This window comes from Rhinolophus hipposideros, assembly GCF_964194185.1.
Source record: "Rhinolophus hipposideros genome assembly, chromosome: 15".
Taxonomy (NCBI): domain Eukaryota; kingdom Metazoa; phylum Chordata; class Mammalia; order Chiroptera; family Rhinolophidae; genus Rhinolophus; species Rhinolophus hipposideros.
In genome coordinates this window covers 22248801-22269591 of record NC_138061.1, presented here as the reverse complement: position 1 = coordinate 22269591, position 20791 = coordinate 22248801, and the positions used below count along the sequence as shown (strand labels likewise).

General features: G+C 43.7%; 1 protein-coding gene across 1 annotated transcript in view; it reads left to right on the top strand.

Annotated features, from left to right (window-relative positions):
* The first annotated feature begins 2178 nt into the window (after positions 1-2178).
* WBP1L (WW domain binding protein 1 like) overlaps positions 2179-20791 on the top strand; it is a 52257-nt gene continuing 33644 nt past the window's right edge. The window contains exon 1 of the mRNA XM_081074262.1: positions 2179-2383. Within this exon, the coding sequence (XP_080930388.1) occupies positions 2294-2383 (90 nt within the window). The 5' untranslated portion in view covers positions 2179-2293. The remainder of the gene's footprint in view (positions 2384-20791) is intronic.

Genomic DNA, 20791 nt, shown 5'->3' with positions numbered 1-20791 from the left:
TTTATCCAGTCCCAGAGATTTCCCTGCTTCCCCACTTTACTTTCTCCCACCCCCTTAATTTACAACCAATGGATTTCACGTAACCTTCCTCCTTTGATTCTAATGTATAAAATAAATTGCAAAACGGCTATTTTCCGGAGCATTTTCTCAATCCCTTGACACTTTGCTTCCCAGCAACTGTCGTCAGTTTGGCTCACACTCATAAGCTTTCTCTTGGGCTGGATGTTTATTCGTTGACACCTGTTTCACACTTTGCTGCCATTTGCTCACGCACGGGGCAAACTGGGCCAGGCTGTATAATGCTTTGGCAGATTTTTGAGAGGAAATTGGCAGCTACGGGCTTCTCTGCCACGAGCCTTCATTTGTTCAGTTATTTTACCAACATTGATTAATATCATGGTTGGGTCCTGCACAGGATGTTGCAGGAATTTCTTAAAAAATGAGTAAGACCTGGTATGCCATACAAAAAGCTGCAAATTTAGTAGGAGGGGTCAGCCAGGGGCAGATATAAATCAGATACATTGTGAGGAAAATGTTCTGTGATCCAGAAGAAGAAAGAAGGGGGTGGGAACTAGGAGTTGGTAAACAGGAACCTGCCTGTGTAATATGTAAATGAAGTTGTAGGTACTATATGGCACAGCACATTGAGGATCTCTTGTGTTCAGTGTGAGAAGAATGTGTGGGTGGCAGAAGGTGAGATAAAGAGACATAGGCATGAATCAGGACAGAGAGGACCATAATGAGAAATTTGGACTATATATCCTGTAAGTGGTTGGAAGTATTTAAAGACGGAAAGCTGTGAGACAATAATTGTGTCTGCTCACTCTCAGGCCCTAAAGGAATTCACGAGTCAGGTAGAAATATAGAAGGAAGATTTAGTAAAGTAAGAGAAGGGTTGGCTGGGCAGAATGCTGGAAACTACTGCAGACTACTGCATCAAGTCTTTGTTTGGTCCCGTTCTATATTTTTTAACCAGGATGTAAATTGCTTCGGCCTGTAGTAGAATTTTCTGCCGAGTTCGGCTTTTTCCGTTGCGGTGGGAGAAGGTGCTGTTAACCTGGTTATCGCAGCCTTTGCATATGTTATGTAGATTTAAGTTGGAGCCTGGTGTGGATGCAATACAGATGTAAAACCTCTCCCAAGTCAAAGGGCCAGCACTGGGCCGAAGTAAAGAGAAACATTGAAACTGGTATGCATAGTAAATGTATAGCAAGCTGAATCATTAACATTTGGCGGAAAGCGGCGAAGAAAAGAAAGCTTTCAGAGTCTCAAGCTAAATTACACGAGTTAAATTATACCAGAGAGCCAAATCTCAAAATAGATTCAGCGCCACCGTTAACATCCCATCTTAACAATAATGGTTATTTTTTTTTGTGGTAGAGCACCCTTGCTGGGGTGTGTGAAAGGAATTCAAGAGGGAAGAAATGGTAACTGGCGGGGCAGCAAGGATCCCATCTGTATTCAGCCAGAAGATGAGAATGTGGATTGAAGCAATGGGGGTGATTTCAGAGTTATTTGTGAGATAGAGTCAGCAGAATTGTGTCCCTGAAACTTGGGGTTACAAAGCACTGGGATAGCCATCAGTGGGTGGGGTACTATTCCATTGGGAATTCAAATTGACCTAAGCTACTGCTAGGGCAGTTTGAGACCAGGAGAGGGACCCTGGCACAGAGGCCGTGTTTCAAGACAAAAGATATCGAAAGATTTTTAGATTGCAGTTGTTTTCTTATTTAGGAGCGCCCAGTTACCGTCTTTAAAACAAACAACTTATTTGCCAACACCCTCTAGAATCACCATACCCTTTCTCTCTTTGCTAAACAGTGGTAATACAATACTTCCGCCACACTCAAGATGGCTGCATCGGAATCAGACTTTTTAATACTACACGTTCTAGATGGCCCCGCCCCCCAACAGGAGCTACCTCCGCCACTCTCTGCGGAGTGGGACGCCTTTCACGCCGCCTAGCAGCTCTCAAGATGGCCCGGCTTCCTCCTGCTTTTCATTGGCAGGATCCCTCTGCTTTTCCGTCGTCATGTGGGGGCGGAACTTTCTTTGATCGACAGCTATTTTGATCAATGGCCGAAGGGCGGGGGCCAATGAAGCGCTGGAACTGGAGAATCTCCCCAGTGTCTGGGAGGGTGTTTAGGCTGGGGCGGGGTGGAGCAGAACCGGAAGCGGGAGGGGAGAGTGAAACAGGAAAAGAAGGGAAGAAGGAAGAAGAGGGAAGAGGAGGAGAGGGAGGAGGAGGAGGGAGGTGGCGGCGCCGTGGCGGAGGAGCAGGAGCAGGAGGGGGATGGAGAGGAGAAGGCTCCTGGGTGGCATGGCGCTCCTGCTCCTCCAGGCGCTGCCCAGCCCCCTGTCAGCCAGGGCTGAACCCCCGCAGGTAAGGGGGAGGGGGCGTCCGGGCCAGGCTGGGGGTCTGGGGGTCGTCGAGGCCTGGCTGGAGGGGGCTGAAGGAGTGTTGTTGCCGAGATTTGGGGGGTCCCGAGAGGGATGCTGATGCGTGGAGTGGGCAGAGTCTAAGGGGGCGTCCGTGTTTAGCCGAGGCACACCTGCTTTGGTGTCAGGGAGGTGGCAGGAGCACGGTGCCAGGCGAGTGAGGGGTCTTCGAGACGGCAGTTAGGTCAGGTGGGCTGGAATGACCATGACTGGTAGTGGTGCCACGCTGGGGTATATGGGGTTCATGCGTGTCCTCCGGTGGAGCACGCCTGCAGGGCAGCGATGCCGCGTGTACGTCTGTGCGGGTCCGGGCGTACGTGGGCTCTGGAGCTGGCCTGAGCGGGAGCAGGAGCGGAGAGGGTATTGACAGTGTTTCGGCTGGACGTGGGAAAGTTCTGAGGGCACCATTTTTAATGGTGTTGGAGTTTAGTGGTCGGCGGCAGGACTGTTGAAAGCAGATAGGGTGAAGTACATCGGGACACCTCAGGAGGAGGAGGGCGCACTTAAGCTCGAGTGAGGTCTGACTGCTAGCCTGGCTGGTCTGGGAGAGCCAGTCGCGGATGCTGATCTGGGCCCGCGCAAGGCTTTTGAGCAAAGGGTGGTGCTGATGCCAGCACGGGCAACAAATGGAGCGCTCCGGCTTTTCTTGCTGGGTGGCTTGCTTTTCATGCAGGCAGAGAAACGAGCGTGTGCTGATTCCAGCTCTTGCTGGCATTTCGAAACCCTAATGGGAGCATTACTCCTGGTGCCAAGTTGGGTGGGGTGCAGTAGGGGGAATCACCCCTCCTTTCCTTGTATTTGGCAAGGCTTTACCATTCTGTTTTCTTCACTTTCTGTTCCCTTCCCTGTTTTTTTCAGAAACACACACACACACACACGCACACGGCAAGATGGCAGAGTTGATACAGCGTAGTATTTGAACTTTGTGTTGTGATCAAGAGTTGCAGCAGAATGTCAGCAAAGATTCTTACGTTTTCCCTGGGAGTTTATGGGCTGTCTTTTCACATAATATATGCATCTTTGTTTTGCTCATTAGTATCTTCTATTTAAAAAAAAAAATTTTTTTTAAATGACGTGAAATTCACATAACAAACTATTTCAAACCAATTAACCATTTTAAAGTGAACAACTTCGTGATGCTGAGTACATTCTCAATGTTGTGCAACCATCACCTCTATCTAGTTCCAAAACATTTTCATCACTGCAAAAGGAAACCCCTTACCCATTAAGCAGTTCCTCCCTGTTACCTACCCCCTTCCCCTAGCCTCTGGCAACCACCAGTTTGCTTTCTGGGTCTATGGATTTACCTATTCAGGATATTTCATATAAATGGAATTTTAAAATATGTGACCTTTTGTGTCTGGCTTCTTTGACCCAACATAATGTTTTCGAAGTTCATACATGTTGTAGCATGTACTAGTACTTTATTCCTTTTTATGGCTGAATAATATTCCGTTTTATGGCTATACCACATTTTGTTGAACTGTTCATTTGTCTGTTGAAGTATCCTCTGCTTCCCCCCCCACCCCCAGAGTATATTTATATTAGAAATAATATGTGAAAGGAATTGAGCTCATTTTCTGACCCAGTGTATTCCTTTTTCTAGGTCTGGGCCCTTCCGTTTTAGGCTTTGTTGGGGTTCTCTATTTTCCCCAGTTAAAATCACAAACTGGCAGAAGAAATAATTTTAGAAAAGTTATAACCCTTTGGACTGGTAAAGTTAGGTATAGATGCTGAAAGAACAAAGTATAGAACGAACTGTTCCTTTTCTTTTGCACCTGTCTATTTCTGTAAGTATCTCTAAAGGCTGTTTCCAATAATCAATAAATAACACTACTGGAGGGTTGATTGAGGAACCTTGGAGCCTTTGGAGGTGGGTGCCTGGAGCCTTTGGAGGTGGGTGCCCTGGCCCTGTGGACTGCTTCACCCTAATGGAGAGCAATGGTGGGCCTCTGAGTCAACAGTGGGAAACATCCATCTCTTTAGCAAGAGGAAGGATGGCAAGTGGAGGTTCCTTACGAGGTCATGTAAGCCTGCGAGGTGGCGAGAACTTGTGGAAGGGGTTCTTTAATGTCATGCCCTAATTGCAGTTTGTTGATCACAGGCCATTTTCTTATCATTTCTCTGGCACTTCCAATACTTATTTTGGGGACAGGGTGGCTTTTGTACTTTGTTCCATTTGGATGCATGCTAGCACTGACCAGCAGCCATCATGTGGGTACAGTTCCCGTAGAGAAAGAAAGGTTTTTGTAATGAGTTGTCTCCCTCTTCTTGACCCTTCCCCCCATACATTTCCACCCCCACCTCATACTCCTATCTTTCTGTCGGAGACTACTAATCTGTAGTGAGATATTTGTTTTGAATTTTAACCTTTGGAGTGGAAGTTATTTTATAATTATGGACTGAATTGACCACAATTTAGTCAGTTTGGTTTGGTTTTTGTTGATTTTTAGCTTGTAGAAATCAGTAAAGAAAAAACAAATTCACAGACCATGTTGGCATAGGACCTACTTTAAGTACTCACTGTGCTTATTTCAACAAGTGGCTTCCAGCTAAGTCTGAATGGAGGAGGACTCTCATAGTTATTCTGTACTAAAAGGGTATGGATACCTCATTGCATTTCACCCCTTGAAATGACTGTCAAATACCTTTTTTTTACATATGCATTTAATATCAGAAATACGTTTTAGGTGGCTTGCTTTCCCTCTTACCAGCTCTGCACTGGAACAGCCTTTTCTTGCCATCCTGGCCCAGGAAAGTCCATTAATTTAGCTCACTTCTGTGATTAGGAATTTAGACTTAACTCTCCTACAGGTCACTGCAACTCAGATATGATTCCTTGAATCCATAAAGAATAAAAAAGCAGTAGAGTCTCCAAACAGTAAGGCCTTGGTATTTATGTCTTCTCATTGAATTATCATTGAGAGATACATAGAGTTTGTTTGTTTCTATGGTTGGTTAGATTCAATCAGAAAAATCTGACTATATTATTTAAAATAAAGTCTTAGTAGAAAAGTCTTTTTCCAATAAGTGACTCAGCCCATGGCCTGAGCACAAATCTCCTGAGACTCAGTCCTTACCTTTCCTCTGCCATGCTTAATTAAAACTTGGAGGGTGCCAGTTCTTGCTATTTTTTTCCCCACCGCACCTCTAAATAGTATACCTGTCGTCCCCCACCTTTACTCACCTCTATGGCCCCAGTTTTCAGTCCAGAAGCCCTGCTCCTCTCTTTCTTAAAAATGGTATTTCAGTGCGATCGCCATCACGCCTCCTTATAGAATAGCGGGGTAGGAGATTTCCAGATTCCAATCCCCTGTGCCTCCTTTTCTTGGTCTGTTTTACACACTAAAGTGAGCAGTTGTCGAAAATCAATACCTTGAGCTTCCATAAATCCTTTCAGCAGAATTCAGAAAACATTTGCTGAAACGTCCACTCTGTGCAGCAGGCTGTTATTATCGCCAGGCATTGGGAACCCTCAAGTGAGTAACGGAATCCCTGTCCTGAAGGAGCTGGTAATCTTGCGGAGAAGGCAGATAACACACACAAGGATTTGTAATCCAGGGGTATCAATGCTGTAATGGAAATGCAAACACAGGCCCTTGGGAGCAACTGATTCTGCTAGGACCAGGGCAAGGTGAGGATTTAGGGAAAGTTTCATGGAGGAAGAGGCATTTAGACCGGCTTTAAAGGTTGATAAGGATAAGTAGGGTATCTGTGGACCAGGCAGGGGGAAAGTCCATTCCAGTATGAAAGAGTGAAAATGGAACAAGCACGTGGAGGTGGCACATCGTCTGGCGGAAGCTTCATATGTAGGTTGAAAAGGTGGACAGTGGCGAGATGGTAAGGAGGCCTCTTTTCTGTTCATTGAAGCAGTACTGCCCAGTAGAACTTCCAGTGATGTTGGAAATGATGTATATCTGCATTGTTCACATGTGGCTAGTGAGCCCTTGAAATGCAGCTAGGATAACAGGAACTGAATTTTTAATGACATTTAATTTTTTATATCAACTTTGTTGAGCTATAATTAACCTGCCAAAGGATTCACCCTTTTAAAGTGTACATAAGTGGGATGGCCGGTTAGCTCAGTTGGTTAGAGTGTGGTGCTAATAACACCAAGGTTGCCGGTTCTATCCCCACATGGGCCACTGTGTACGTAAGTAGCTTTTTAGTAAGTCACACAATTGTGTGACCATCACCACTATCTAACTTGAGAACATTTTTATCACCCCAAAAAGAAACCCTATAGACATTAGCAGTCCCTTCCAATTCTACCCCTTCCTCCCTTGGCTCCTCACAGCCACTTTTCTACTTTCTGTCTCTGTGGATTTGCCTATTCTGGAATCATATTCTATGTGGGCCTTTGTGACTGGCTTCTTTCACTTAGCATAATGTGTTTACGTTTCATCCATGTTGATAGCTCAATTTCATGCATTTTTTACGGCCGATTAATATTCAGTTGTATGAATGTACCACATTTTATTTATTTTATCCATTCATCAATTGATGGATGTCTGGGTTGTTTCTACTTCGGGACTATTAGGAATAATGCTGCTATGAACATGTGTGTACTAGTTTTTGTGGAGACATATGTTTTCATTTCTCCTGGGTATGTACCTAACAGTGGAATTGCTGGGTCATATGGTATCTCAATGTGCAACCTTTTGAGAACCTGCCAGACTCGTTCCAGAGTGGTATGATATTTAATTTTAATTAATTTAAATGAAATAGCTACATGTGGCTACTGACCACGCATTAGACAGTGCATCTAACAGCTCTCCAACATGGGGGTGGGGATAGGCTAACAATGCTGAGCTCGTGAGCTCTGGGGGTAGAGACCACCTTAGTTCCCAACCTGTCTCTTCCACGTACTATCTTTGAGCAAATTACTTAGCCTGTTTGTGCCTTGGATTCCCCATCTATGAAACAGGAATAATAATGTACCTACCTTACAGGTTTGTCTTGGGGTAAAAAGATAATATACATGAGGCTCTTGGCATATATTTAATGGTTATTAAAGGTGCTTATTATCACTACTGTTATTGGTGGACCTCAGTGCATTGTGGTTGGTAAGTTAGTGTCAATTACCAAGCTAAGTGCAGAAACTAAGATTTGAAAGTGACTTTCTTGATTCTGTTCTGCATTTGAGTTTAGTCAGGTTTGTCCCTGTGATCTCTTAGTTACATAGGTAACTTTTCATGGTGTTTCATATGTGTTTAGAACAGTGGTTCTCAGTTGGGGACAATGGTGCCCCCTTCCAGAGGACATTTGTCAGTGTCCTGAAACAGTGTCTGAAACTCGAGAGAGCTACTGGACGCTGCTAAACGCCCTGCGATGCTCAGGACAGTCCCCTGCAAAGAACTGTCTGGCCCCAAATGTGAGTGGTGCCGAGGTGGAGAAACCCCGTTTCTTACCAGTTCCTGCTCATTAGGGTTTGAGGTCAGCCTTCCCATGAAGAGAGAGCGCAGCAATACGATGTGTATGAAATGTCCTCGGACAACAAATTTTAGGTGGGATGATTAAAAGCTTTAACATCCTGAATCTTGATTCCTCTCAGATTTGTTGATTTATGTTACTAGTCAGCTCTGCTCCGTCAGCCAACATCAAACATTTTGGAAAAAAAAAAAAAAAAGGCACGTTTTTGTCTGTGGTTCAGTAAGCAGGTGAGCCTCCCCGTGTCACCCAGTCTTGAACTTTCTTTCCCCTGGCTTTGGTCTGCTCTTGTGGTTTCATTTGAAGAACATGTTTGTTTTTGCTACAGTGAAACTGCTGGCCGGTTACTTTCTTTTCTCAGTGTCCTCCATAGCCTCATAACCAATGGGAACTGAGTCATGTTCTTAGAACTTTTTCCTTTCCCCATTCCAAGTCTTGGCTCTTCACTTCATCTTCGGCCTGGCGAATGTTGGTTTGTTCTCACACATGCTCAGCCTGCAGAAACCATTAGGTGTTGTCAGGGTCACCACAAGGGAAGCTGACTCCCCTGGACCTCAGGGACGCTGTGTCTAGAGGAGAGCCCTCTGTTTTAGGCCCCAGGGTGTTGGACACTAGTTGGCAACTCTACGGATACTGTGGCTGCCTTAGGTGGCTTTGGGTTCAAAGTTCCAACTGCCTTTAGGATTCCTGGCCATCCATATGCCTGAGAGGGCCTCTTTCTTTCCTGACTTAAATTGCTGGGACTAACTCTTGAGGGGACCGTCAGGATCCAGGTGGTACAATAACAACTCCTTACCCTACAACCCCAGTCGTAGACACCGCCAGGGCCACTGATCCCACTATAACTGCAGAGACAGTAAGAGCAGCCACTGCATGACAGGGAGCAGTGACAGTGGGTCTTGCTGACCTGTCTCTCTACTCCTTGGCATATGGGCGCCTCCCTTTTGGACTATCCTTTGTATTTCCACTAGGTGGAGCAAAGTCTGGCCAAAAATCTGCGTGGAATATGGAAACCACAAAGAAACACAAATAAATCCAGAACACTGAAACCTGGGAGGTAAGCAAAGGGGAAATAAATCTCATCCTATTGAATTCTGAGGCTTGTTAGAATTCTGGGCTTTCCCAGTGTGGGAATTAAAGCAGGTCATCCTTCTAGGCTTGTATGTCACCAGTCATGCAGGGACCGGGTTTCTGAGATGCTGTCATCCCTCATCTACATTCCCATAACTCTGATTTGTTTACTTTGGGATTTTTTCTTTCCATACTTTCTTCTGTGGGAAAACAGATGAACTGCATACATAGCTTCTGTTCCTGGTGCCATCATCACTCTCAGAGGGTCACAGCTAAGTTTTGATCCACGACCTTAGGTATTTTAAAGAATTTCATTTAAACTTGTTTTGGAAGAGGTAAAAGCGAATGTAAAACGTTGCAAGAATATTTGTGGCTGGGAAGGGTGGGGCCTCGAGTGAAGTTATAAAAACATGTCTGTTTTGATTTTTAAATATCAAGCAAGACAGATCTTATGTCATAACACTGTTTTATTACACATTCTTGCAGATCAGAGGTATGCATTCATGGAGAAAATATCAATGTTTTTCAAAATTCTACTCGCTTTTTTGTTAGCCATTTGCTAAATTTTCTTCATCTTAAATTCCATGTGGGAGTTTTAATCCAGTTGTATTAAAAAACCAACCAACACAGGAACAACAACAAAACCACAGCTACGTTTATTGATCATATCTAATGATTTTTCCCTCTTAGTGGTTTATTTGGGAGAAAAAGTTTATATTTGGCTTTCTACACTGAGGTGTTGGAGCAGTGTAGCTCTTTGGGACTTGAATGTGGACTTGAATGAATAGTGTGAGAAGTTCATCCTGTGTACTTCTCTCTCTCTTTTTTGCCCCCTTGAGTCCTTTGTCTTTCAACATGCAAATCCTCTTGCTGGGGGTGGGAGAGGCAGAAAACCTGCGCCAGTGTGATTTGGCACAAGGTCCACTATGGCTGTCTTTCCATTTTCCTTCCTTAGACCTGATTGCTGCTTGTCTTTGAGCATTAAGGGACCTTTTACCTTTTCACATCAGTTTTTAATTACACAAAAATAACACTTGCTCATAACAATAGTAAATAATACAGAAATACGAAAATGGCCTTGAGTAAAAAGTGAAAATTTGTGGTTTGGTGTGTATTATTGTTGGTGGTTTTTCGGCTTATGCTGACTATTTATAGATATAGTAATAAAATTCAGGCCAATCTTGGTGTCTGAGTGATTCCCAGGGCTCAGCAAAGGGACCAAGTTTCCAGAGCCCTGAAGACAAGGGGTAACATTCCAAAATATGGACTCATTTTCCACTCCATCTTCATTGGCCGAGCGGCTGGCCAAGAACAAAGGCTGCATCTCCCGATACCTGGCAAACAAATGCAGTATTGCCTTATGAATTGATTGCTTTTCTGAGGTGCCCACAAGTATCTTTGGGGAGAAGCTTCGAGAACTTGTTGAGGAATGGCTGTCCTTCTATGAGAACTGGAGATATTCCATGAAAGAATCTGGAGGTCATGAAGGAGGCAATGGTTCAGGCTGAGGAAGTGGCTGCTGAGATTACTAGGAAGCTGGAGAAACAGGAGAAAACACATTTGAAGAAGGAAAAGAAATGGTTGACTGCAATTGCCCTCGCATCTTCAGAGAATAGTAGTACACTGGAGGAGTGTGAGGAGACAAGTGAAAGACCCAAAAAGAAGAAAAGCAAAAGCTCCAGGAGGCTCCTCAGAAAATGGAATGGAAGACCCACCTGTCTCTTTACCCAAACCCAAGGGAAAAAAGCTTTTTCCAAGGAGGAGCTTGTTAGTAGTGATCTTGAGGAAACAGGTGGCAGTGGGAGTCTTCCCAAGAGAAAGAAATCTTTCCCCAAAGAGGAATCAGTTATTGACCCTGAAGAGGCAGGAAATAGGAGTGTCCCCAAGAAAAAAAGGAAATTCTCTTCCAAAGAGGACCCACTCAGCAGTGGACCTGAAGAGGCTGCTGGCACCAAGAGCAGCAGCTCCAAGAAAAAGAAAAAGCTCCAAAAGCTGTCCAGGAAGATTAGAATGGACAACAGTACCCTGGGGGGTATAACCACCCATAGTGACATTTCCCAACCCATTCCCTACGATAAAAATAAATTCACAAGGAAAGAAAATTCATGTATGTATATAAATCCTATACATAAATGTAAAATTGGTGCTATGGGTAGGGTTTTTTATTTTCTTTCATTTGTTTTTAAAACAAAAATGGGGTAATTTTGTATGCATTATTTTACAACATGTACTTTTTTAAAAAAACCTTAATGTATTGTCGTGTTCTTTCCATATCACATTGTACCTCTGGTGTTTTTTAAATGCCTGTATGTTAATGGTCTAGACCATGCTTTATAAAACCGCTCCTCATGCTTTATTTAACTATTCCTTTATAGAGCATAAGTTGCGTCCAAGTTTTTGCCAGGTGACCATTGTACTGATTTCTTTCTGCAGTTGTACTAGATTCCTAGAAGTGGCATTGGGGATTGTGAAGCTACGGGGTATATACATTTGAAATTTGTGGTCAAGTGCCAAGTTGCTCTCCACGGGTGGTTGTATCAGTTTACATTCCCATCGACAAGGTATGCAAGGGCTCATTTCCCCACACGTGTAGGCGACATTTCTTGACCTATGTCCTATGCTTATCCTTGAAGATGTGCCATCTGACTCTTAACACGGGCACCTGGAGAACATTTCCATTTACTTCTTCAGAAGCCTCTAGGTCTTTCACTTGCTTAGCGTCCAGTCCCCTCCTTGTCTGCAAACCTGTTGCTCCCTTGCTGTGGAGAACGATTCATCCAAGCACAGTGAGCCTATAGGTGGAGATGGATAGAAATGCCTCCCCAGGTACTTAAGGAAGTGGTTTGTGGTTCCCTGGAAGATGTCAGGCAGGTGGCCAACTGCAGTGTGGCACACAAGCCTAATTACATGCCTGACTAACCACATCCCAGAAGAAGGAACACGCGGAAGTGGCATTGCTGAGAATATAGACTCTGGAGCCAGACAGCCTCCATAGAACCTCGGGCTAGTTAGTTAATTTCCTCATCTGTAAAATGGAATAATAGTATCTAGTTTATAGGGTTATTGTGAGTTAATTGAGTCAATACTTATAAAGTACTTAGAACAGCGCCTGCCACAAAGTAATTACTTGGTAAATGTTAGCCTTTATTATCTTTTTTATTTTGTTATTTTATTTTATTTTAGCTTTGGGGAACATTTAAGGCTTTCCTATTCCCTGACTCAAGATATGTTTCCAGTGGAGAAATTTAAGAATATATTTTGGTTAACTCCTAGGCCGAAAGGCATGTGAATCACTTTCCATATCATCAGCCGTGGCAATCAGATGAGAAGTGTTTTTCCAGCATTTTTTTTCCCAAATAATAAAGTATGAAATTATTTATTCTTAGAGGTGGTAAATTAGAATATGTATGTACTATTCTGTTGTATCCTCTTGAGTGAAGAAAAGAGTGGGTGGTTACCACCAGCAAGGAAGTGTGCCATTGCCTCGAGTCGGGGGGGGGGGGGGGGCTGTGCTTCATTGCCCATTCTGCCCACAGCTAGACCACAGGCAGAGCCGCCCGCCGCCCTCGGAACACTGTGTACTGTACTGAGGCGAGGCGGTCCCTGGGGCTTCCTGACCCCTGACCCCAACCTCCATTTGGTACTTCCTGTTCTGAGGTGAGAGAGGTTTCTGAGCCCCCCCTTTACTGTAATAACAGCTCTATTGAGATATAATTCACATACCATAAAAAGCATTCTTTTAGAGTATACAGTTCAGTGGTTTTTAGTATATTGACAAGGTGGGGCCACTGTCACCATGATCTGATTTCAGAACAGTTTCATCACCCCAAAAAGAAATGCTATATTTCATTCCTCCTCTCCCCTATCCTCCCCTGCCCCCCCAGTCCTTGGCAACCACTAGTCTACATTCTGTCTCCATGGATTTTCCCCTTCTGGACATTTCATGTAAATGGTGTTTTGTGACTGGCTTCTTTCACTTAACATAATGTTTTCAAGGTTCGTCCATGTTGTAGCATGTATCTGTACTTCATTCCTTTTTATGGCCAGTTAGTATGGGTGTAACACATTTATCTATTCGTCAATTGATGGACATTGGGGTTGTTTCCACTTTTGGGCTATTATGAATAATGCTTCTATGAACATCGGTATACAAATTTTTGTGTGGACATATATTTTCATTGTCTTGGGTATATATATGTACCTAGAAGTGGAATTGTTAGGTCACATGGTCACTCGGTGTTTAATTTTTGAGTAACTGCCAGACTGTTTTCCACAGCAGCTGTACCATTTTACATCCCCACTAACAATGTATGAGGGTTTTAGTTTCTCCAGATCCTTTCTAACACTTGTTATTTATTGTCTGTCTTTTTTTTTTTTTTTTAATCATAACTGACCTAGTGGGTATGAAGTAGTATCTCACTCTGGTTTTGATTTGCATTTCCCTAACAACTAGTGATGTTGAACATCTTACCATGTTTTTATTGGCCATTTGTATATCTTTGGAGAAATGCCTATTCAATTTTTTGCTTTCTCTGACTGAAGCGAAAGCTGGTCATCCCAGGGAACCCCAGTGAGTGACTGCCCACAGTGAGATTTTCCTTTCAATTAGACTCTGTCAGGGCTCTAGACCCGGCCATGCTACCACCTATTGTCATGACCCTGGGCCAGTTACTTTACCTCTCGGAGCCTTCATTCCTACTGTCAGCATTGCCTGCGGCAGCCATTTCTGCTATAAGAGATCTGTGTGGTCAAAGAAGTGTACAGACTCTTGGAGATTCATGATGCACGTGCTCTACAGTTCAGCCTCCGGGCAGTCCCACAGGTAAGAAGCCTGTTCAGCCCTAAATCTCCTACATTTTGAATAGCAGACTCTCTTTCTTACTGAACTGTTTTTCATAGCATCATTATCTCGACAGTGTCTTTCAGCCTCCAAATTCTGTTACATTTCTCTCAGCAGCGTTGTGTATGTCGTGAAACCTCCCGTACTCTACGTTGAGGGTGGGCACAGCCAGGTAGGCATGCGATGGGGCCACGCAGCTTATGCCCCTGGAGAGCTGTAAAGAGGAGAAAATGTGCTTATGGGGTTTCCTCGTTTTCCCAGGTTTCTCTGAAAATTTGTGCAATCTCAGATAAGGGGAGATTTTTCCAAAAATTCTTTGTACACTGGAAATTGAGGGCAAAAGTCATAAGTTAATCTTTCACTTTATATACGGGGCAGAGGTTGGAAGTGAATGCGTGTAAAACAAAATGACAAAGGGTTTGCCATGCTTAAAACCGCCACTAGACCTATTCAAGTAAAAAAGAGAAAGCTGTGGTTGGAAGAGAGCATGTTTGATACACGTAGGATTGAAGGGTGGTGTTGGGGAGTAACATGTTTTAAAGTAGTGGAACATGTAGCAAGGGTTAATTACTTATGAAAGCGGAAGAACTGTCATAATTGGTTGCATTTTCTAATTGTATTTTTACCCCTGATCTAATTTAAATTCTCACATGCAAGATCCTATCCTATAACATCAAGGAATCATTATACATTTTTTAGGATATGATATGGTAGAGTGATTATTTTGATGAACAGAATCCTTTTATTTCTTAGAGATTCAAATGGAACTATGCTTGAAATGATATGAAGTCTGTGATTTGTTTCAAAATTATTTCACTGGGGATGAATGGAAGTGAAAGTGGGTATTGGTAAAACATGATTGGCCACTAACAATAGATTATTGAAGTTGGTGATGAGTACATGGGGATAATTCTCCTTACCTTTATTTTTGTATATGTTTAAAACTTTCCACAATAAAAAAAATTAAAGGATTCTATTCTAAGTAATGTCCATTCTTGACCCAAAATAACATTAAGCTTTACAGAGCCCTTAAAAGAAATAAGGAACACTAAAAGCTCAAGTGACGAAAGAAAAAAATAAACTGGACTTTGTCAAAATTGAAAATAGTTGTGATTCAAAGGATACCATCAAGAAAGTGGGGGAGAAAAAAAACCAGAATGGGAGAAAATATTGCAAATCATTTATCTGACGAGGGACTCAGTCTAGACTTAACTGTGGGCTCCTCAGAGGCTTAACTGTGGAATACATGCATCCTGAATCTCTAAGACAGGACACTTCTTTGACCACATGGGTCTCTTCATCACAGAAATGGCTGCCTCAGGTGGTCTCTGGGCAGTGCTGATAGAAGTAGTAATGAAGGCTCCAAGAGGTAAAGTCACTGGCCCAGGGTCATGACAATAGGTGGTAGCATGGCCAGGTCTAGAGTTCCAGAGCCCTGACAGTCCAGTTGAAAGGAAAATCTCCCTATGGGCAGTCACTCACTGGGGTTCCCTGGGATGACGGTTTGCTCTTCGGTCAGAAACTCTAGATCTTAGTCCAAGGGCACTTGCGTTTTCAGACCTTCAGTAGACTCACCTTGACCAGCGGGGATAGTACTAACAGCCTCCTCGTTCTTCACCCGCTGATGTAAACTTAATGTATACGAAAGTAGCTTAGAAACCTCTGCAAGGGTTGATGATTTATTGAGTCTCTCACTGGTTAGCGCCACCTTTTCTGCAATATTGGGCATACCTGGCGGAGAATGTACCTCTTGAGGAAAGTGAAAGACTGGTACAATGGCTATCAGCACAAGGATATTGACACCTGCTAACTTTTTTTCCAGGGAGGGACGGTGGCTTGTGCTGACTTCCTTCTTGCTGTGATGGGGGGTGTTTTCTCAGTCACTTCTAGTTTTTTTCCTTCTAAGCCTTAGGCCTCTGTACTACCGTTTTCCCCTGAAAATAAGACCTAACCAGAAAATAAGCCCTGGCATGATTTTTCAAGAGGACATCCCCTGAGCATAAGCCCTAATGCATCTTTTGGAGCTAAAATTAATACTGTGTTTCCCTGAAAATAAGACCTAGCCGGACTATCAGCTCTAATGCGTCTTTTGGAGCAAAAATTAATATAAGACCCAGTATTATATTACGTTATATTATATTATACCTGGTCTTATATTAAAATAAGACCGGGTCTTATATTAATTTTTGCTCCAAAGGACGCATTAGAGCTGATGGTCCCACTAGGTCTTATTTTTGGGGGGATACGGTGTAAGACCTGGTCTTATTTTCAGCGAAGCACGGTAGCACTCTCTGCCTACTCTTGCTTTGCTCTAGTGATTTCATGGTTTGGACCTGGGTCAAGGTATTTTTGAAGTAGATTTACTTATTATACTGCCATCCTGTGTTGCCTCACTCTGTGCCCTGGAGGGAGTGAGTATGGGAATCAGGTGTGGCCTGTGGTTGTGCACCATATGACGAAAGGACCAGATCCCCGGCCTGTGGTGTGATACCCTCTCCAGTTTCACCACCATTAGTCACCAGACTTGGGGCCTTGAGGTGTGTGTTCCGTAAGTTTTCCCACTACCTACAGCTTACGGGAAGGATAAACTGAATGTTTTCAACCATGAAATCTTAGACCTGGAATAGATTTGGTTACTGCATAGCCTAAAGGAGGGAGGTAATATTTGGTTTACATAGGATCCAGGAAATGAGAGCAGGCATGGTTCCAGCTGCTGTGTTTCCAACTAGACCTTACTGACTTTCGGGATCCTTTATGCAGAAAAAGCAACTTGTGGATGTTGCTAATGGAATTATCTGGTGAATGGGAGACAAAACCAGACTCAGCTTCATCCCATTTCCCATAATCGAAAAACAAATGTTGGAGGGTTTGATCATGTTCCAGCTCTACCTTCAGGGAGGGACTTTTGCTTTTGAGATGGCTTCAGTACCTTAAATTCTGCAGCTGAGGAATTAGAGACATATAGATATTGACACCCACAGAGAGTTTCCCAATTTCTGTCTGTGAAACCTCATGAGCTTGGAAGAATCTCCAGGTGCCCTCCTGATTGCTTAGCTGTTCATCAGGTTTCTGTGGCCAGGAAAATGTCACATTGATGTTTGGGAATTCAGCTGTGTTAGCTTCATTTTTCAATCTTCTCTTTAGTCATTAAGTCTTTTTATCCACGTAACCATCTTTTCTTGAGGGCTGCCTTTGTGCAAGGCATTCCTTGGTATCGTGAGGGACACAGAAGTGAAAGTTATGCATCTTGCCCTTAAGTCGCTTGAACTGTAGAATAGGAGATAGGACTGACAATAAATAACTTTGCTGAGTTTATGAGCACAGAAAAGAGTGAGTGGATTTTCCTATAAAAGCACAACCAAGGCGGTCTGTCTCTGGACAATGTGCGTGATTGCTCTTACGACCTTGCACCCTGGCACTTAGAGTTGAGGTGTCACTAATAAAATGACTTTGTGGTTAGCCCTTTCTGAGCACCTGCCACCATTGCACCCACATTCCCACCTAAAGTGGACCACACCTCTCTTTGTCTTGCCCAAAGTTTAAATAAAAGTGAAAGAGGAAATCAGATTCAGTGGAGATCTTGTTTTCCTAATGGATTTCTCTTTGCAAGTTACATCGGAGTGTAGATCATGTAGTTAGTGTGACATACGTCCCTCCTTTTGTTCTTATTCTGATCTTTGCTAAACGTTTACAGAGCAGTTTGGCAGGAGACATGAAATGTGTCTGGGGACAGCTCTGAGCTGTGGCTTGCTGATACTCATGTAATTCTTGGCTACTTGCCAGTTTGGTTGAGGTTGAACTGTTTCTAGGGCAGGAAAAATGAACCTTGTATTTTGGTACAAAAACAAACAAGGCTGCTGTTGTACCTGATAAAGCTAAATTTGCAGATCCAGCAACAGCCCATTAACCATCAGTGACAGCCTACTGTCAGTGGCGAGTTTCAGAGACCCCTGGATTCTCTGGAGAGGGCAGCAAATGTCTATCCATGAAGGTAATAAATATTGTGGAGTGATTGATGGTCAACACAAAAAGATTTTCTTGTTAGGGAGGAGAGAAAAAAGAGCCAGAAACCTTCGGAGCTGGTTTCAGTTTCTGCTATTTTCATTTCTCTCTTTAAAAGACTGAGGCTGTACTGTCGACATGGGGTCTTTCCTCCACCTTGCCCACTACCCAGAGTGGAACAAAATGAACTCCAAGATTTGTCATATTTCAGTAGCAAATATAATTAAACAAGCAAAAAGAGAGCCCAAAATACTTCGGTGAAATGGAAATTCTCATCCTCGGTATTCGTGGCGCAATCTTAGTTATTATAAAATGTGCTGGTCACAGGCACTCAGGAAAGACACGTATGTAGGGCCTCCTCCACGTTCTACCTCCAGTTGGTCTTTGCCTCATCCTCTGCCTTTCTCAGATGCCCCATGTGTCCTCGTTTCCGTGATTTTGGTCATACTTTGCCCTGCTTGGTGTACTCATCTATGCACCCAAACCTTGTGTGTTATTTTAGTACTCATCTCTTAATAAAACTGGCCATTCTACCTCTCCATAGCTTCCTTTCTTCGAGCTCTTGCACTCACTGTCTCTACTTCTCCCGTTTGTTTCTGTGTCTGCTGTCTTTTCTCACTTAACTGGGTGATTAAATAAATCCTCCAGGGCAAGACAAAGTCATGCCAGTGGTCCCTCCTTCTCATCCCCGCGGTATGTCCTAGGTAGCTGGATGTGACTATCAGGTCACAAAAGAGGGGGAAGTGACTATTAATAACACCAGAATACTCTCTCTACACATGTTCAGGCCATTTCGGAGCCAAACCGGCCTGGGTGAAATGCTGGCTCCACTGCCTACTAGGTGTGTGTCCTTGAATGAGTAATCTAACTCCACTGAAGCTCACGTTTTTTTCAACTGTTAAATGTAAGATACCAACATATGTTGGGTCCTCCCTCTCTGAAATACCATGTTTCCCCGAAAATAAGCCCTAACCGGAAAATAAGCCCTAACCAGAAAATAAGCCCTGGCATGATTTTTCAGGATGACATCCCCTGAACAAAGGCCACAATGTGTCTTTTGGAGCAAAAATTAATATAAGACCCGGTCTTATGTTTGGGGAAACACAGTTTTATCATTCGATGTTTAGCAAGTGATCACATACTGCATTTAAGAGCCGTAAGCCCAGCCGTCTCTCCGGGAATACTCAATAGTAGGAAAGCACCCACAGGTTTCTGTGGATACCTTGTAGAATAAATGAGCCCTGGAACTTGCTTATGGAGCCCCTTGTCCTGCTCAGAAACCAGGAGAGGGGTGTTTTCTTGCCTCGGCATGTTTGCTACATGTCTGCCTTTGTCCACCCCCAGGACACAGATAAGCTTGTCTTCTTGGCTTCTGGCAGCTGAGCCATCCTTAGTATTTGTACTTGGCAAAGTTTTGCAAGTTTTTGTTCTGGGTTTGGAATTCTTCACATGGCATTCCCCAAAATAGTGACTTCAGGATCTTTTTATTGATGCCCAGCCTCACATTCATGACGTGAAGATGTTTGGTTTGATTTTCAGTGTGATACTCATGTTGTTTTGGGGTTTGAGTTAAGTTTTCACATCTGTTGTTTTTGAATCAGAACTCGAGGGCATTTAAATGTGCCTGTGCCCAACCTGAGAAAAAGAAAAAGAAAGGTCTCTTATCCCTTATCTTAGATGTTCTGTATCTGCCTAGCAGTCCCTGCTCAAAGCTCCTGGAAATAAAATGGCTTTAGGTCTGGAGATTGTCTCCTACCCTAGAAGCCTGGAAGTTGCTGTCCTGTTGTGATAAAATCCTCTTTCTTCTGATTCCTTGATTTCGAAATTAGAATCCCTGGCCCTGTGCCCTAGCCTCCTTCAGCCTCAGCCGGCCAGCTGACCTGGGTGTGGGAACAGGTCACCAAGTTACCCAAGATCCAAGGCATGGGAAGGTCTGCTCCCGCCTGCTTCTTGTTTGGGGACCAACTGTGTGCTGGGAACCGATGAGATCGTTAGGGTTTCCCCAGTCATTCATCACACAGAAGTCAGGCTGCAAAGCATCTCGGAATAGGAGTCCTGGGGCCCGAGTGCCCTGACTCCACACTCCCGAACACCACGGTGGGCTCCAGGAGAAGGGGCAGTCTTTAGACAGGGCGCTGCCCAGGGCCATGTGTGTCTGTTCAGCTGACCCTCAGTTCTGGTTGTGCCTTATTAGTAACTCCTGACCTAATATGACTCCTGTATTATTGTAAGCGAAAGAGTCTTTGGAGCAAGAGACTTCATTCAATTCCTTGTTCTCCCACTAGCTGCGTGACCTTGGGCAAGGTCTCCACATGCCTCAGATTCTGCAGCTGAACATTAGGGATCATAGTGCCCACGTTGTGGGGGGTGAGATGTTGGTTAAACGGAGTTCGTAGCAAAGTCAGTGCTGAAAAAATGACCTCTCCCCACCTCTGTCCCATTATTTTAAAATTATAAATGCATAGGCTCCTTAGAAATAAGTTGCCAAAATGTTTTAAAATCAACTACGGTGAAAGAATGAATGTCACTAACCCTGAATAGTATATGGTGTTACAGTATGTCTTCTTAAATAATAAGTTAGTTGGAATCCAAAGGGTTGCAGCATTACTATGTTTGGGGAGTCTCTGATCTGGGGAGCAGGGGGCTAGGTCAGTGGAAAGATGTTTCAGACACTGCTTGGGGCCATAATTGTTAAACTGCAGCATTTTGGCAACATAATCCTGCTTAATTCTGGTTTACGGTGACACTTCCTTTTTTTTTCCAAATTGGTGAATTCATCTTTGAATTTAATTGTACATCAGCAGGCAGACGACTACAGTTATGTGAAGAAGGATTTGACTTACCTTTGGTCCACCACGTATGAGCCTGGATCACTTACAACCCCTTTTTCAGACGAGCAGAAATTGCTAATGTTCATCTTGCCTTTTAAATCCCAAAGTTATGTCACTGGTTGTGGTAGTATTTACAGGGCGAGGCAAGAAATGAAGTTGTTTTTTTTGGGAAGGACTG